Below are 14855 nucleotides of genomic sequence, written 5' to 3'. Positions count from 1 at the left end.
CAAATACCCAACAGTACTCATGCTTTGTTTGCCAACATCTGTTGCTCATGTCATTAGACATTTTTGGGGGAGAGTGATTGTAGTCCTGTGAATCTAAAATTGTTTTCCATTGCCAAAAATGTATTTATATACCTGTCACAGAAGACTAAAACCATCAATTCGGTTTTGTATTTGGCCATGTAAAATGTCTGCACTTCCTATGAACTAGAGCATTAATGTGCATGAAGTAATCTGGGAAAGCTTACACTGGGCCAACAGTATACCCATTTGTTGTTCATGGATTACCTATAGGATTCCCACTACATGCTCATGTTACTTTAAAAGATGAGTAACATTAAACTTATCAGACACTTGTGTAACACATTAAGCTACCAAACGTTTTTATTCATAGTTAGTCATTTACAGCAGCAACAGAATTGTTGAAGTCGGCCCATAACACATACACAAAAGCATGCTGTTGGCTATTTCCAGTGCAGTGTTTATCAAGTGCTGTTTGGGTTAGAGCAGGTCATTGACTTAATGTCCTGGTGATACTGTTTCTAACAACTCTGCTTAGTTAAGTTAGACTTTGTGGCCTTTAAAGGGACACAGTTCCACCTTAGCAGCAGTATTATCTGCAATGACACTCTTCAAAAACATTGCATCATCCAACTTAGCGAGAGCAACATGATTGGAGAGCTGCTAAAAACAAATGTAACCTGATTTGTGTGGCTCAATGCTTATGCATCTCCAATCAAAGCATCTGGAATGGCAATTCATCAGTGCAGTTCCTACTAAAGTCATCAGTGCTTTTAAGGATTGTAGCAGTGTTTCGGGACTGAGATTCCAAACACTGAGGTTTTTTTGGTCTGCTGTTTAATGTTCAATCTGCCAGGAATAAAAGTTGGATGGAACTTTTTCACTCAATGATTAATTGCTACAGAAAAGATTACCAGGGAGAAATAGATAATGTAAATGGGTTCAAGAGATTATTCAGTTCTACATCAATGGACCATGTGAACAAATGGATGAGAAAGGACTATGTGGATAGGGTAGCTTGCTTACAAAGGGTAAAGGGAAGAAAAAGAGCATTCTGAATGTTACTGAATTTTGAAGTTATTTTGCCCTATTGTACAATAGGCTTTGGGAGCTGCCAATGTTTCTGGTTAAGCTGACCTACCTCATACCTGGAATTATGGGCCACTGTTGTTTGTACTCTTTTTGGCAAATGTTTCTTTGTTATGGGTTGATAATTTCTGCAGGAATGCCAGATGCAGAGCGAGAGGTACTGCAAGAAGAGCTGATTGACAGCATCCTGGAGGTACTGAAGAAAAACCCTCAGCTTCACTATTACCAGGGTTACCATGACATAGTAGTCACCTTCCTTCTGGTTGTCGGTGAAAGAATGGCAACAGCCCTAGTGGAAAAACTTTCCACACATCATCTCAGGTATTTGGTACACAACTGCTTTAAGTAGTAATAAGTTAACCCCATCTCCATATTGCCCCTCTCGATTGAGAAGACTGTTCAACAGACAGGAAACATACTTACCCCATCCACTTCTTACAACCTCCAGCCTTCCCTTTAGTACATTTCAGTACCCCTTTCCCTTTCCTTTCTTCCCCTCCCAATTTTCTCTTCTCCTGATCTTAAGATGCGGACTCACGCAGGGGTAGAATTCTGTGGATGCCAGCAGCTCTTCAGTACCTTGTCAAGTAGCCAGTGTTCAGTGTTATAGCTCGCCCCTCCTCAAGAAAGGGCTGTTCCATGCTTCTAATTCTGTAATCTGAAAGGACAATAAAGGCTTGCCTTGCTATATACCTACTTTAGTAATTCATCCTCCATTCAGCTAGCTCCAACTATTTGGGAGGGCTATGAGGATAGGACAATTTGAGCTATTCTGTACTTGCTTTAGCGATGCATTGTGTAATCGACATTGCACATATTATGTAGTTGTGAATCTGCCTCCTCCCCCTCCCTCCCTTTTGGATTTGAAACTCGAGCTGTCTAAATGGAAATTTGTTTTTCTACTGCTGGAGCTATCAGAATTTAAGCTTGACCCTCTGAATATTGACATTCTTCCACTAGAGCTAGACTTTAACCAAGACTCTGAATGGAAATAGAACATGAAGTCCAGAATGTGAAGGACCATTTGGCTCATCAAGTGGGTTTTAGACCTGTTGTTTATTTGATTATTCTATGATGAACATATACCCCCACCCTCATTACTGACTATTGAATCTCGACTTAAAGTTCCTTCCCCTACTGCTTGTGCTGTTAATATCTCTCTATAATATCTTTTCTCAACAGCCCTTCAACCAGGAGGAAGGCATATGCCCAAATAGTAGTTCTTAGTTCAGAACTGCATTGGAAGGGCTTCCTGCAGCCCATGTGCTAGATTCAACCTATGAGATGGACATGTGGCAAAAACGGGAAACGATTGAAGGGATGAGGGGAGGGGGGCTCCGTGCACTGACCTGTCGCTGAGTGCCATGGAGAGGAGTCAACCTCGTGCAACACCTTTCACACGAGGACTTGGATTAAGCACTTGATTATGAATAAACATTGAACTTGAATGTCTGAAACATCAAGGTGGTTGCCATATTGTTAGTCATCTTGTGTAGGTCCTTCCATCGTACTAAAGGCAGATGTCCATCTAGCTGAGAAAACCTTTAGACTTCGTTCAACAGGTGTTGTAAGGGGTTGCCTGGAGGTTGGGTATGAGAATACATGCTGATATAACCAGGACTCAGTGCCAACCATGATTGCAATGCAGAGAGGCAAGCAAATGCTATTGAAGCTCCACACCTCAACTGGTGCAATGCGGATGGGAAAGCAGCCAGGGAGTGGATGCCAGCAGGATCGGGGGCGTGGGGGTGGTCGGATATGGGGGAATCACGTGTGTGGGATCGGGGTAGGTAGGTTTGTTGGTCCTGGAGGAAACACTCCTGGCCCACAAGTGGTGCAATAAAGGCACTCACCTGTTGAGGTGGGCTTTTTCTCCTCCTCTTACGTGGCATGACGCAGAAGGCCTGGGAATCCCAGCCCCCGGGAGTTAAAAGTAAAAAACCTAATAAAATGGAGGCCCACTGTCTCCTTAAGATTTCACTGACCGATCTGCCTCCTGGAGAGCGGGATGGGCACCTGCCTCTGTTAAAACCGGACGTGAGTGGGTTGGGATCGGGTTTTACTTTTTTACGATTTTCACCTTCCCTCCCATCCCTAACCCACCCGTTTGCCGGGTTAAAATTTACCCCATTGCCTCTGTGGGGAACCACTCCAGGGTTGAGCTAAGTTTTTTTTTGTCTTTGTGATTTATGATATCACCACTGTTGTGTTTATAGCCATTCAAAATTTATGTGCTGTCTTATGTATAAACAATCTAAATCCATTGATTTGGATGGCACAGCCATTTATCACTCCCAAATATGTATTATTCTAAGCAGTTTTTTTTTCTTGAGTGTCTTGCTTGAAATCTAGTATAATAATGTTATATTCAAGCAAATTGTTCAACTGGACATTTTTTAAATGATGTTTTTGTTACACTAACAAACAGATGGATTATCTGGTGATCAAAATGTTCTGGTTATTTCATTGGTTACCTGTGTTGTGAGTTAAATATTGCTTTTGTTTTTAACTATTTGCAGGGATTTTATGGACCCAACCATGGACAACACAAAACACATTTTAAATTACCTTATGCCAATAATAGAGAGAGTTAACCCAGAAGTACATGACTTCATGCAAAGGTGAGAGTGCAAATTTGTTTTGATTCTTCACACCAGTGATTTTCAAACTTTTCTGTGGGGGAATCCCGTGTAAATATCAGCATGTTCCCTGAGACCCCTAGGCCCCGATTTTCAAAGGGAATTGCGGGGATGCGGTGGGGGGCTGCAAAAATCGGGCAAACCCCAAGTGGGTGAGGAAGCCGGCTGCAACCCGCTGACTTTTGGGTTCCCCACATACGCATCTGTATGCGCGTGCACCTCGTGAATGCGTAAGTCCCACTGGCCATTAAAGCCGGCGGGATGATAGTTAACAGTTATTTAGATACTTTAAGTATTTGAAGTAGTTAATTTCATGCTGATTGAGGCAGGGGACCGATTTTTTTCATTCAGCCTCAGCGTGTTTCCCATGCTGTGGGAAACGCTCCATATTTTAGGAGACGTGTTTCAGCCGGCAGCCAGTTGGATATTCAAATGCTTGTTTGACAGATGGGGATAAAGGTGAGTTATTGCAGCAGGGCACTCTTCTTTCAGACAAACTTTTGGCTGGGAGATCTTTGTGTTTCCACTCAGGATTGTTCTGTTGACACCTTTACCAACTTTTCGGACCCCCCTCAAACTGCCACCATCAGGATGGAGGGCGCCACGGCTGCATTCACCACTACATCTGAGAATGAGCAACATCACCAGCCTCCCCAGGCACGACTTGCACTTCTGCCACTTGGAGCTCCACAATACAGTGCTGAGCCACAGGCACCTGCACAAGAGCACAGAGGGCAACAACAGAGAGAGTGACGTCGCAGGAGCCACTACCCTCGCCAGAGGGTCTACAGACCAAGGCTCAGCTTCCTGGACCTCTCTGAGGAGTAGTGCATATGGAGGCTGAGAGTGAGTTGCCAGGTGGTCGCAGACATCTGCAGCCTCCTTCATGCCGAGCTGCTCCCGGCTGGCCCAAGCGGCATCTCGTTACCTGTCGCTGTCAAAGTCACCACTGCCCTCAACTTCTTTGCCTCCAGATCATTCCAGGGTGCCACCAGGGACATCACCGGGGTCTCTGTCGTCTGCAAGCAAGTGCATAAGGCAGGTCACCGACAACTTGTTCCGCAGGGCCTCGCAATATGTCAACTTCCCCATGGACGGCCTCAGCCAGACGGAGAGGGCAGTGGGATTCCATGCTGTGGCTGGCTTCCCACGAGTGCAGGGTGCAATCGATTGCACCCATGTAGCAATACGAGCACCTCCACACGAGCCAGGACTATTCATCAACAGAAAGGGGTATCGCTGCATCGACACTCAGCTCGTTTGTGACCACCGCAAAAGATTCCTTCACGTGTGCGCCAGATTCCCTGGCAGCTGCCACGATTTCTTCATTCTGAGGGAATCCAACATCCCGGGCCTCTTCCACTTACCAAACTCCCTTAAGGGCTGGCTCCTCTGGGACAAGGGATACCCCCTGCACACGTGGCTCATGACACCTCTGAGAAACCCCATCAGCGAGCAACAGCGTCGATACAATGACAGCCATATCGCCACCAGGTGTACAATTGAGCATGCTATGGGGCTGCTCAGGATGCGATTTAGGTGCCTTGATTATTCTGGGTGAGGGTTTCAATATGCACCAGACAGAGTTGAATGCGTTATAGTAGTGTGCTGTGTCCTGCATGACATGGCGCAACAAAGGGGGGTGGTGTTTGAAGTGGCCCTATCCACGTCCGCCATCCTCATTGAGGAGGAGGAGGAAGATGAACCCACGGGCAGAGCAGCGGCTCACTTGGCTGCTCGTGAGGCCAGAGAGTCACTGATATCTGAATGGTTCTCTTAACATCAGAAAGCGAGAAAAGTCCAGACCTCAGACCCCCTCCCAATCCCTGCACAAAACAGTCCTGCAACTACACACACACCCACTGTAATGCAATCCAATGGGTGGCATCAAGTGTCGCTGTTCATGGTGAAGCTCATGAAAGGGTCCTATCACAAAAGCCAGTCAAGAATGGGCAAGACGTGGCAGTAGTGGTGAGAATGATAACATTTAATGTGACTATAGCAAAAACCACCCTTGTGCGTGCCCTTCATGCTCACAAATCCTTAGTCTTTCTCTTCCTATGGCTTCTACATGGTGCATCCCCTGTGGCTGCAGCAGAGGTAGTGACAGGTTGCTCATGTTCATGCCCTGACTGCTTAGATGCTTTTGGCCTACGCCCTCTGGGTTATGGAGCCCGTGAGGTCCCCTCCAAAGACTGCTCCACCTGCACCTGTGCAGGGGCAGACTCAGCCACCTCGAGAGGAGACATTATTGCGGTACTGGCTGAGAGGGGGGCCACATCACTCCTACCACTCTGCAGGACAACAGTTTGGAGGACATATGTAATGCATTGTTAGGCCAGTGCTAGTGTATTTGTCTGCCTATTTAACGCGGCAGATGTTGCTCACCCTGAGTCCGAACGACCGTTGTCAGGGCCTGAATGGACTCATTTGTGAGCCGTGCTTGAAGCTCAACGGAGGCTGCCGCTCTCTCCATTGCAGACATTCCCGCACTTACCTGTGCCGCCATTCCACTAATGCAGGAGTTGGACTCCTCTACCCTCTGCACTATTGTGGAGAGTGTTCGTGGCACCTATTCCAGTACCTCGTAAATGTGCCGCTGTCCCTCGATCATTCTCCTTTTAAAGGATGGCCCCCGGGGTTCAGCATCTGCGTCCTGCTGAGCAGAGCCTGGAGAGGAGTGCACCCACTGACCCAGACTCTCCACAGCTGCCCCTGCCACCAGTGCCTGCTCGTGCTCACTTGTGTGTGGTGACTCACCAAGTGCCAACCCAACTGACTGACAACTAGGACCTACCGAGGTGTGAGTATCTGCGCCGGTGGATGGCTCGCTCTGACGTGACGGTGCACCCTCAGATGCTGGGAGCTCCTCTGAAGAATCGCCTCTGCAGCTTCTGTGGTCATTGAAGGGCCTGTAAGAGAACAGAAGGCAATATTAACCATCATCACGGATGTGTCATGTTGCGATGAGCATACTGAGGTGTTCAACATGGCAAGCATTGTTAACATCAATTCATGTTGTGTCGTCAGACATTTGTGGGGTGCCAGTCTCGGCGTCCCTGACGGACAGGCAACCGAGGATGCGGCTGATCTGCAGGGCCTCCTGCTCCGTGTCTGTGAGGACCACTATTTGCTGTGGCCCCCCTCCAGTCCTCGCCCTCTCGCGTTCATTTTGCGCTCTCTTCTAGAAGAGGCAAAAGTACAGACGTGTGAGTGAGTGATGGTGAAGTAGCCATCTCATGAATGCATTGCTTTGGGTGAGGCTGACTGTGAAAGAGATGCATCAGAGGGTGAGTATGAGACAGAGCCATCACATTGGATGAGGATTGGGGTGACTGGTAGTGGTGGGATGACTAATGGGGATGTGAGGAAGTGCAGGTAAGTTGAGGATGAGACTTAAGTGGGTGTGAGGAGTGATGTGATGGGGTAGTCTAGGCAGTGCAGAATGAGTTGGGGGGAGGGTGGCGGTGAGGTGGAACACGGAATGTAGGAGAATCAATAACTCTACTCACTTTTGCTGACCTAGTTAGGTCATTGAAGCGCTTCCTGCACTGAACCCAGGTGCGGGAGATGTTGCTGCTGCTGGTGATCTCCTCTGCCACCTCGAGCCAGGCCTTCTTGGTGGCAGAAGCGGACCGGGGTGGGGGGGTAAAACACTTCCCTCCTCCTTCTCACCCCAGCCAGTAGCTGCTGCAGTGAGGCATCATTATACCTTGGAGCAGCCTTGCCCCTGTGCTGCTCCATTGTGCCTTTTGGTGTTTGCTGCAGCAAAAGCCTTTGGATCAATGGCCCCTCAAATAGAGCCGCTCAACTGTCAGCCTGTCATGTGGGTGCACAGTCCGCTCACTGCGCAGCTTTCGACGGCAAACCCGGAAGCATGTGAGAGCCACCAATTAATTTGCGATCGACTGGGAAATGATAGGATTTTATTAGTCGGATTACCTGCGCGCCCATTAACGACACCGCCCCCCGCCCTTTGAAAATCGAGCCCTTAGTCTTTATTTCCCATATGTAGGTGCTGGCAAGTCAACAATTGCAGAGATCTGAAATCGAATGCACCCGCTAGGGTTTGGCAGTGCCAGTTTGAAAGCCCTTTTTTTATTGGCCGTTATTTGAAGACCCAGTTTCGGGGGAGGAGAGATGCTCATCTCTTCCTAATTCCTAAGGCAGGAGTATGTAACAGTCAATTGAACAAAGGTGGCCCTGGCACCCGTTTCGTCTGATTTCAGCCCACTTGTGATGAGCTCGTTGTTCAAGAAATTAAGAGCTTTTGGCAGTGGGAGGATTTGAATTGGGAACCCACTAGTTGGAAAATACCTTACCATTAGACCCAATACCCAACATCTAGCTACTGGATTGCACAACTCCAACTAATGCATCAAATAAAAAACAGAACAAAAGCAATGTTTAATGAACTGATGACTTAGACTTATAGTTGATGCAAGAGAATCCTTTCATAGCTTAGATGATTTTCACTATCGTGCCTTAGTATCTTCTGGCAATGCTGTATCTTGTGCTCTATATATAAAAAAAGTATCTCTCATAAGCTAGTGTTAACTACTAGCAATCTTCCATAACGAAAAGCTTAACAATAATGCGTGGTGGGACTTTTAAGTCATATTTAAGGAAGAAAGACTATTTCTGATATATAACTCTCAGAAATGTTTCCAATTTAATGATTTTACTTTGAAGTACAGTGACGTGTGTAGGGAAACATGGCAGCCAATTTTGTCCACACTAAGACCCTACGAATATCAATGCGATGAAACATGCTTGAAGTTACAACTTACTCCTTAACAGTCATAAATTGGTGATGAGCTTCCCTAAATGATACTGCTTACTTGTATTAAAGTTTTTTTTTCTCCTGCTGTTTTGTATTTATAGAGCTGACGTTGGTACTATTTTCGCTTTGAGCTGGCTCATAACTTGGTTTGGTCACGTGCTTTCAGATTTCAGGCATGTGGTTCGGCTATACGACTTCTTCCTGGCGTGTCACCCACTAATGCCCATCTATTTTGCTGCAGTGGTAGGTGTATTTTTTTTTTCTTTTTTCTCGTGTGTGGGAAATTAAAATGCAGATCCTAGCCCACACTGCTGGCTTCAATATGGATTTGATTCACCCAATGGCCCAGAATGCATCACTTTTTCACCACCAAATTGATAAATCATTTCTCAATTGGAGCATGAGAGTTAACCCATTTAAATTCAATTGTAAACAATTTTACAACACCAAGTTATAGTCCAACAAATTTATTTTAAATCCACACCGTTCACCTGACGAAGGAGGAAGCCTCCGAAAGCTTGTGGAATTTAAAATAAATTTGTTGGACTATAACTTGGTGTTGTAAAATTGTTTACAATTGTCAACCCCAGTCCATCACCGGCATCTCCACATCATTTAAATTCAGGAATGGATAAAATATTGACTATTCAGATGTCATGAAAAGCTGTTAACTTTTTTTCTTAAGCGGATGATTTGACAGCCTGCTTTTTTTTTTAGGTTTCTGCACCTCTACTGTTGGCATACTCCTCAGTTATTGGTGTGGTCCCCCTTTTCCTTCCCCTTGCCTGATCCTAGTAGCTGCTTCTAACCCATTACATGTGGCATTTTGCTGCATAATATATTTGTTTTTAAAAAAAAAGTACATAGGTAAAGGAACATGTGTGAAACCCATAAAGACAGATTGGGAGAGCTTTAGAAAAGAGAGGAGTCACAATATAGGAGAGATTTACAGTATGTGAGTGAGAAAAAAGAGTTGGAGACAAATAAACAAACGCCTCAAGGAGAAAAGTGCCAGAAAAACAATTAAACTCTGACTTTAACTGTGAACTTTAAAGGGCACCATTCACGTTAGCAACTGAATATACATCAGGCATTATATGATATAACTCTTCAGGAGTCACACTAAAAAAAGGTCAGACTGGCCTTTAATTAACCAGAGAATCAGGCTAAGGAAAATTAGTTTCGACTTGATCTAGGCAAGTACAGCAGTTATACCTTGGGATTTTAATTTCTTAGCAGCAGAGTAATACATGAGTCTATACAGTAAGATTACAAGGTTATTTGACCATGGCTTCACAGTCAAGCCCAATCCTATTCTCACTTTACTTTCACACATGTGCTCAACCCAGCAGAAGCCCTGGCTGTTTTATTTTCTTCCTTCCCCCTCTCATCCCCATCCCTTTCTTCCTTTGCCCATGTAGCTGAGGCTCGTTATAACACTTTGGCTGAGACCTGCTAACTCAGCACTAATTAGGAATTGAAATTAGGATCTTCTGGTTTTGGTATTTTTACGTATTAGGCCAGCAAGGGCTTAGTTTAGCAATTCTAAACAAAAGAAGTGCATAAAAGTGATTGCATCTCTAAAATGTGCTGCTGTCACTTGTTGCATTTTGGCAGTGGATAGATCATATTTCATTAACTGAACAATAAAAATAGAATTATTTGTTTGAATTTGGAATTCTGTACAATTGGACATGGCTTAATTCATCAAAGCTCAGTGTGTCAGATACCCATAAATTAAGGATCAGCTGTATGTAAAATTCTACAATCCTCGTTGGGTTTTGTTTTCTTATTTCTGTAGATTGTATTGTACCGGGGACATGAGGTCCTGGAGAGTGAATGCGACATGGCCGCTGTCCACCATCTGCTCTCCCAGATCCCACAGGACCTGCCATACGAGACCCTGATTAGCCGTGCTGGCGACCTCTTTGTCCAATTTCCTCCTTCCGAACTTTCCAGGGAGGTTGCCCAGAAAGAGAGGTAAGTGCCAACAAAACATGAAGTTCATGCTTCTAATTCCCTCCAAAGGGGAGCTAAACCCTCAGGTGGTTGTAATTTCTTTAATTTGCCGCTTTCTTTTCTGCATTCCACTTACAATAAGGTTCCGTGTATAAGTCTCAGGTTCACAGCTCGTTAAACTATCACTTGTATGATTTTTTTTGCTGCTCTAAATAAGAGATGCTGGTGTGACTTTTATTGCAGTTGTCGGGTATACAGTATTTCCTGTGGCACCGTAAGGTTTTGTTCACTGATTATTTCTATGGTAGTATTTCTGTGCTTTGTTTACCGAGCCGAATAAAATGGTATTGATAAGCCTGGATGGCTGAGAGAAATTATGTAATTGAGGACTGTAGGCCACTGGAGGTGTGTGGTCCAGTCAAACCCATTCACGGACAGAGTTGTTGAAAATTGTGGGTCATCGTTGATATTTTTCACGAGAATGGGAGAGAACATTTTGAAGGGGGTGTTAACGGGCCCTTGGACTTCATGAAACCAACATTTAACTCTCAATATATTTTTAAAAGGGGAGCAGGGTTGCACTGTGAAAAAGCAAAAATGATGCCACACTGCAAAGAACAGCCAGGTGAGTTAGCTAATTAAAGGAATTATTTTGGCACCAGGGTTTAGCTCCCCCCTTCATTTACAGTGTATTCCATGTGAATGAGTTTTTCTTTGTTATCTGTGTATATCAAAATCAGGGTATTTTGAATAGATTCCCAGCATTGTATAGAGGATTCTTCATGGTCATCTGTATAATTATATATTTATATTTTCAAGGGTGAGTCTGACTTAAAATTTCAGGATGTCTCTTCATGGTCTTGCTGTGGTGTTGTTGCATACATATGGAAATATTTTACTTTTTAAATTTTTCTTCTGAATTTCTTCCTCGCTTCTGCTCACCCTGAATGAAGCTATTTGTACACAATTCCAAGGGCAGCATATCATCCAGTAAAGGTCACTAAAGTAATACCCTAACCATTTAATTTCCTTCCATGTCCCCTTCGGTTGCCAGGGGATGACAGGCCAATCTGGCTGAGGTTTGATAACACAGCACATCTGCTGCACCTGGGATGTCCATGATCTATATGGCTCAATGCCTACACCACGTGCATTTACTCACTGAGTTCTGTGGGGATGGGGGAACGTTAGTATAAATTATTTCATGATCAAGACTCAAATACTTAATGCGTGCTGTATAAACTGCAGATTTTCTCTTTTATTTGTAAATTTCAATTAGTTCCAAAAAAAATCACACGGACTATACAGAAACAACCAAAATTACAGGTCAATCTAAAACTGCAATTCTATAGTGGGAATAGAAAAACATTCATAAATGGAAGTCACAAAAACAGACTGGGCTAAATTGAATATTGTCCCAAATCATCGAGTGCAGGGCAGCCAGCACCATCTGGTCAAGTAAGAAGTATTCAACACAAGACCATTGGGGTTCTAGGACGTACAAAAGGTTTAAATGTCACTCTGCGTGTGTTACGTTCTCACTCGCCTTTAGATTACAAAATGATTCCCAGTGGCTTTTGTAAAGACTGGTGTACGCTGTGGCAGTTTGCTGTCCTGTATCATCCTCTTCATTGAATGTGCTTACATAAAATTGGTATGTTTTGGCCTCAATGGAGGATCCCTTCAGCAAGAAATGTCTATAAAGCAGTTGTCCTGTTTCAAACCTTGTGTAGTGAGACATGTTTATTAGATTACATACAGGCAGTTAATTAATTAAGTCATTGCACAAGTGTGGATTAATAAAGGAAAGCCAGCACAGATTTGTTAAAGGCAAATCGAGTCTAATTAACTTGATTGAGTTTTTGGATGAGGGCAATGCAGTTGATGTTTTGTATACGGACTTTCAAAAGGCATTTGATAAAGTGCCACGTGATAGGCTTGTCAGCAAAATTGGAGCCCATGGAATAAATGGGGCAGTGGTAGCATGGATACGAAATTGGCTAAGTGACAGAGAGTAGTGATGAACGGTTGTTCTTCAGACTGGAGAAAGGTATACAGTGGTGTTCCCCAGGGGTTGGTACTAGGACCACTGCTTTTTTTGATTATAAATGACTTGAGTGTATAGGGCACAATTTCAAAATTTGCAGATGACACAAAACTTGGAAGTGTATTAAACAGTGAGGCGGATAGCAATAGACTTCAAGAGGACATAGACAGGCTGGTGGACTGGGCGGACACATGGCAGATGAAATTTAATGCAGAGAAGTGTGAAGTGATATATTTTGGCAGGAAGAATGAAGAGAGGCAATATAAACTAAATGTTAAAACTCTAAGTGGGGTGGGGGGGGGGTGTAGGAACAGAGAGACCTGAGGGTATATGTGCACAAATCTTTGAAGGTGGCAGGACAGGTTAAGAAAGTGGTTAAAAAAGCAGACAGGATTCTGGGCTTTATAAATAGAGGCATAGAGTACAAAAGCAAGACAATTATGTTGAACCTTTATAAAACACTGATTTGGCCACAGCTGTAGTTTGTGTCCAATTCTGGGCACTGCACTTTATAAAGGATGTGAAGGCCTTAGAGAGGGTGCAGAAAAGATTTACTAAAATGGTTCCAGGGATGAGGGACTTCAGTTATATGGATAGACTGGAGAACCTGGGTTGCTCTCCATAGAGCAAAGAAGGTTGAGAGGAAATTTGATAGATGTGTTCAAAATCATGAAGGGTTTAGATGAAGTAAATAAAGAGAAATAATGAGAACTTCTCATTTGCGGAAGGGTCGAGAACCAGAGTACACAGATTTAAGGTGATTGGCAAAAGAACCAAAGGCGACATGAGGAAAAACATCTTTATGCAGCGAGTAGTTATAATCTGGAATGCAATGCCTGAAAGCGTGGTGGAAGCAGATTCAATCGTGGCTTTCAAAAAGGAATTGAATAAATATTTGAAGAGAAAAAATATGCAGGGCTATGGGGAAAGAGTGGGGGAATGGGACTAACTGGATTGCTCTTACAAAGAGCGGCATGGGCCCGATGGGCCAAATGACCTCTTTCTGTGCTTGTAACCATTCTTTTTTTTATTCTTTCATGGGATGTGGGCGTTGCTGGCGAAGCCATCATTTATTGCCCATCCCTAATTGCCCTTGAGAAGGTGGTGGTGAGCCGCCCACTTGAACTGCTGCAGTCCGTGTGGTGAAGGTTCTCCCACGGTGCTGTTAGGAAGGGAGTTCCAGGATTTTGACCCAGTGACGATGAAGGAACGACGATATATTTCCAAGTCGGGATGGTGTGTGACTTGGAGGGGAACGTGCAGGTGGTGGTGTTCCCATGTGCCTGCTGCCCTTGTCCTTCTAGGTGGCACAGGTCGCGGGTTTGGGAGGTGCTGTCAAAGAAGTCTTGGCGAGTTGCTGCAGTGCATCCTGTGGATGGTACACACTGCAGCCACAGTGCGCCGGTGGTGAAGGGAGTGAATGTTTAGGGTTGTGGATGGGGTGCCAATCAAGCGGGCTGCTTTGTCCTGGATGGTGTCAAACTTCGTGAGTGTTGTTGGAGCTGCACTCATCCAGGCAAGTGGAGAGTATTCCATCACACTCCTGACTTGTGCCTTGTAGTTGGTGGAAAGGCTTTGGGGAGTCAGGAGGTGAGTCACTCGCCACAGAACACCCAGCCTCTGACCTGCTCTTGTAGCCACAGTATTTATATGGCTGGTCCAGTTAAGTTTCTGGTCAATGGTGACCCCCAGGATGTTGATGGTGGGGGATTCGATGATGGTAATGCCGTTGAATGTCAAGGGGAGGTGGTTAGACTCTCTCTTGTTGGAGATGGTCATTGCCCGGCACTTATCTGGCACGAATGTTACTTGCCACTTGTCAGCCCAAGCCTGGATGTTGTCCAGGTCTTGCTGTATGCGGGCATGGTCTGCTTCGTTATCTGAGGGTTTGTGAATGGAACTGAACACTGTGCAATCATCAGCGAACATCCCCATTTCTGACCTTATGATGGAGGAAAGGTCATTGATGAAGCAGCTGAAGATGGTTGGACCTAGGACACTGCCCTGAGGAGTCCTGCAGCAATGTCCTGGGGCTGAGATGACTGGCCTCCAACAACCACTACCATCTTCCTTTGTGCTAGCTGTGACTCCAGCCACTGGAGAGTTTTCCCCCTGATTCCCATTGACTTCAATTTTACTAGGGCTCCTTTGTGCCACTCTCTGTCAAATGTTGCCTTGATGTCAAGGGCAATCACTCTCACCTCACCTTTGGAATTGAGCTCTTTTGTCCATGTTAAGACGAAGGCTGTAATGAGGTCTGGAGCCGAGTGGTCCTGGCGGAACCCAAACTGAGCATCAGTGAGCAGGTTATTGGTGAGTA

The 14855-nt window shown here is 44.9% G+C and overlaps 1 protein-coding gene across 2 annotated transcripts in view; it reads left to right on the top strand.

The window, feature by feature from the left end:
• The window catches only part of tbc1d20 (TBC1 domain family, member 20), a 49351-nt gene that overhangs the window by 12631 nt on the left and 21865 nt on the right, over positions 1 to 14855 (top strand). For both annotated transcript variants that reach the window (XM_068000250.1, XM_068000249.1), the window contains exons 4-7: positions 1242 to 1428; positions 3627 to 3728; positions 8631 to 8772; positions 10331 to 10509. In XM_068000250.1, coding sequence (XP_067856351.1) covers positions 1242 to 1428; positions 3627 to 3728; positions 8631 to 8772; positions 10331 to 10509 — 610 coding nt within the window. The remainder of the gene's footprint in view (positions 1 to 1241; positions 1429 to 3626; positions 3729 to 8630; positions 8773 to 10330; positions 10510 to 14855) is intronic.

Source organism: Heptranchias perlo, chromosome 19 (genome assembly GCF_035084215.1).
Source record: "Heptranchias perlo isolate sHepPer1 chromosome 19, sHepPer1.hap1, whole genome shotgun sequence".
In the NCBI taxonomy this organism is placed as follows: Eukaryota; Metazoa; Chordata; class Chondrichthyes; order Hexanchiformes; family Hexanchidae; genus Heptranchias; species Heptranchias perlo.
This window is presented reverse-complemented; position numbering and strand designations above follow the sequence as displayed.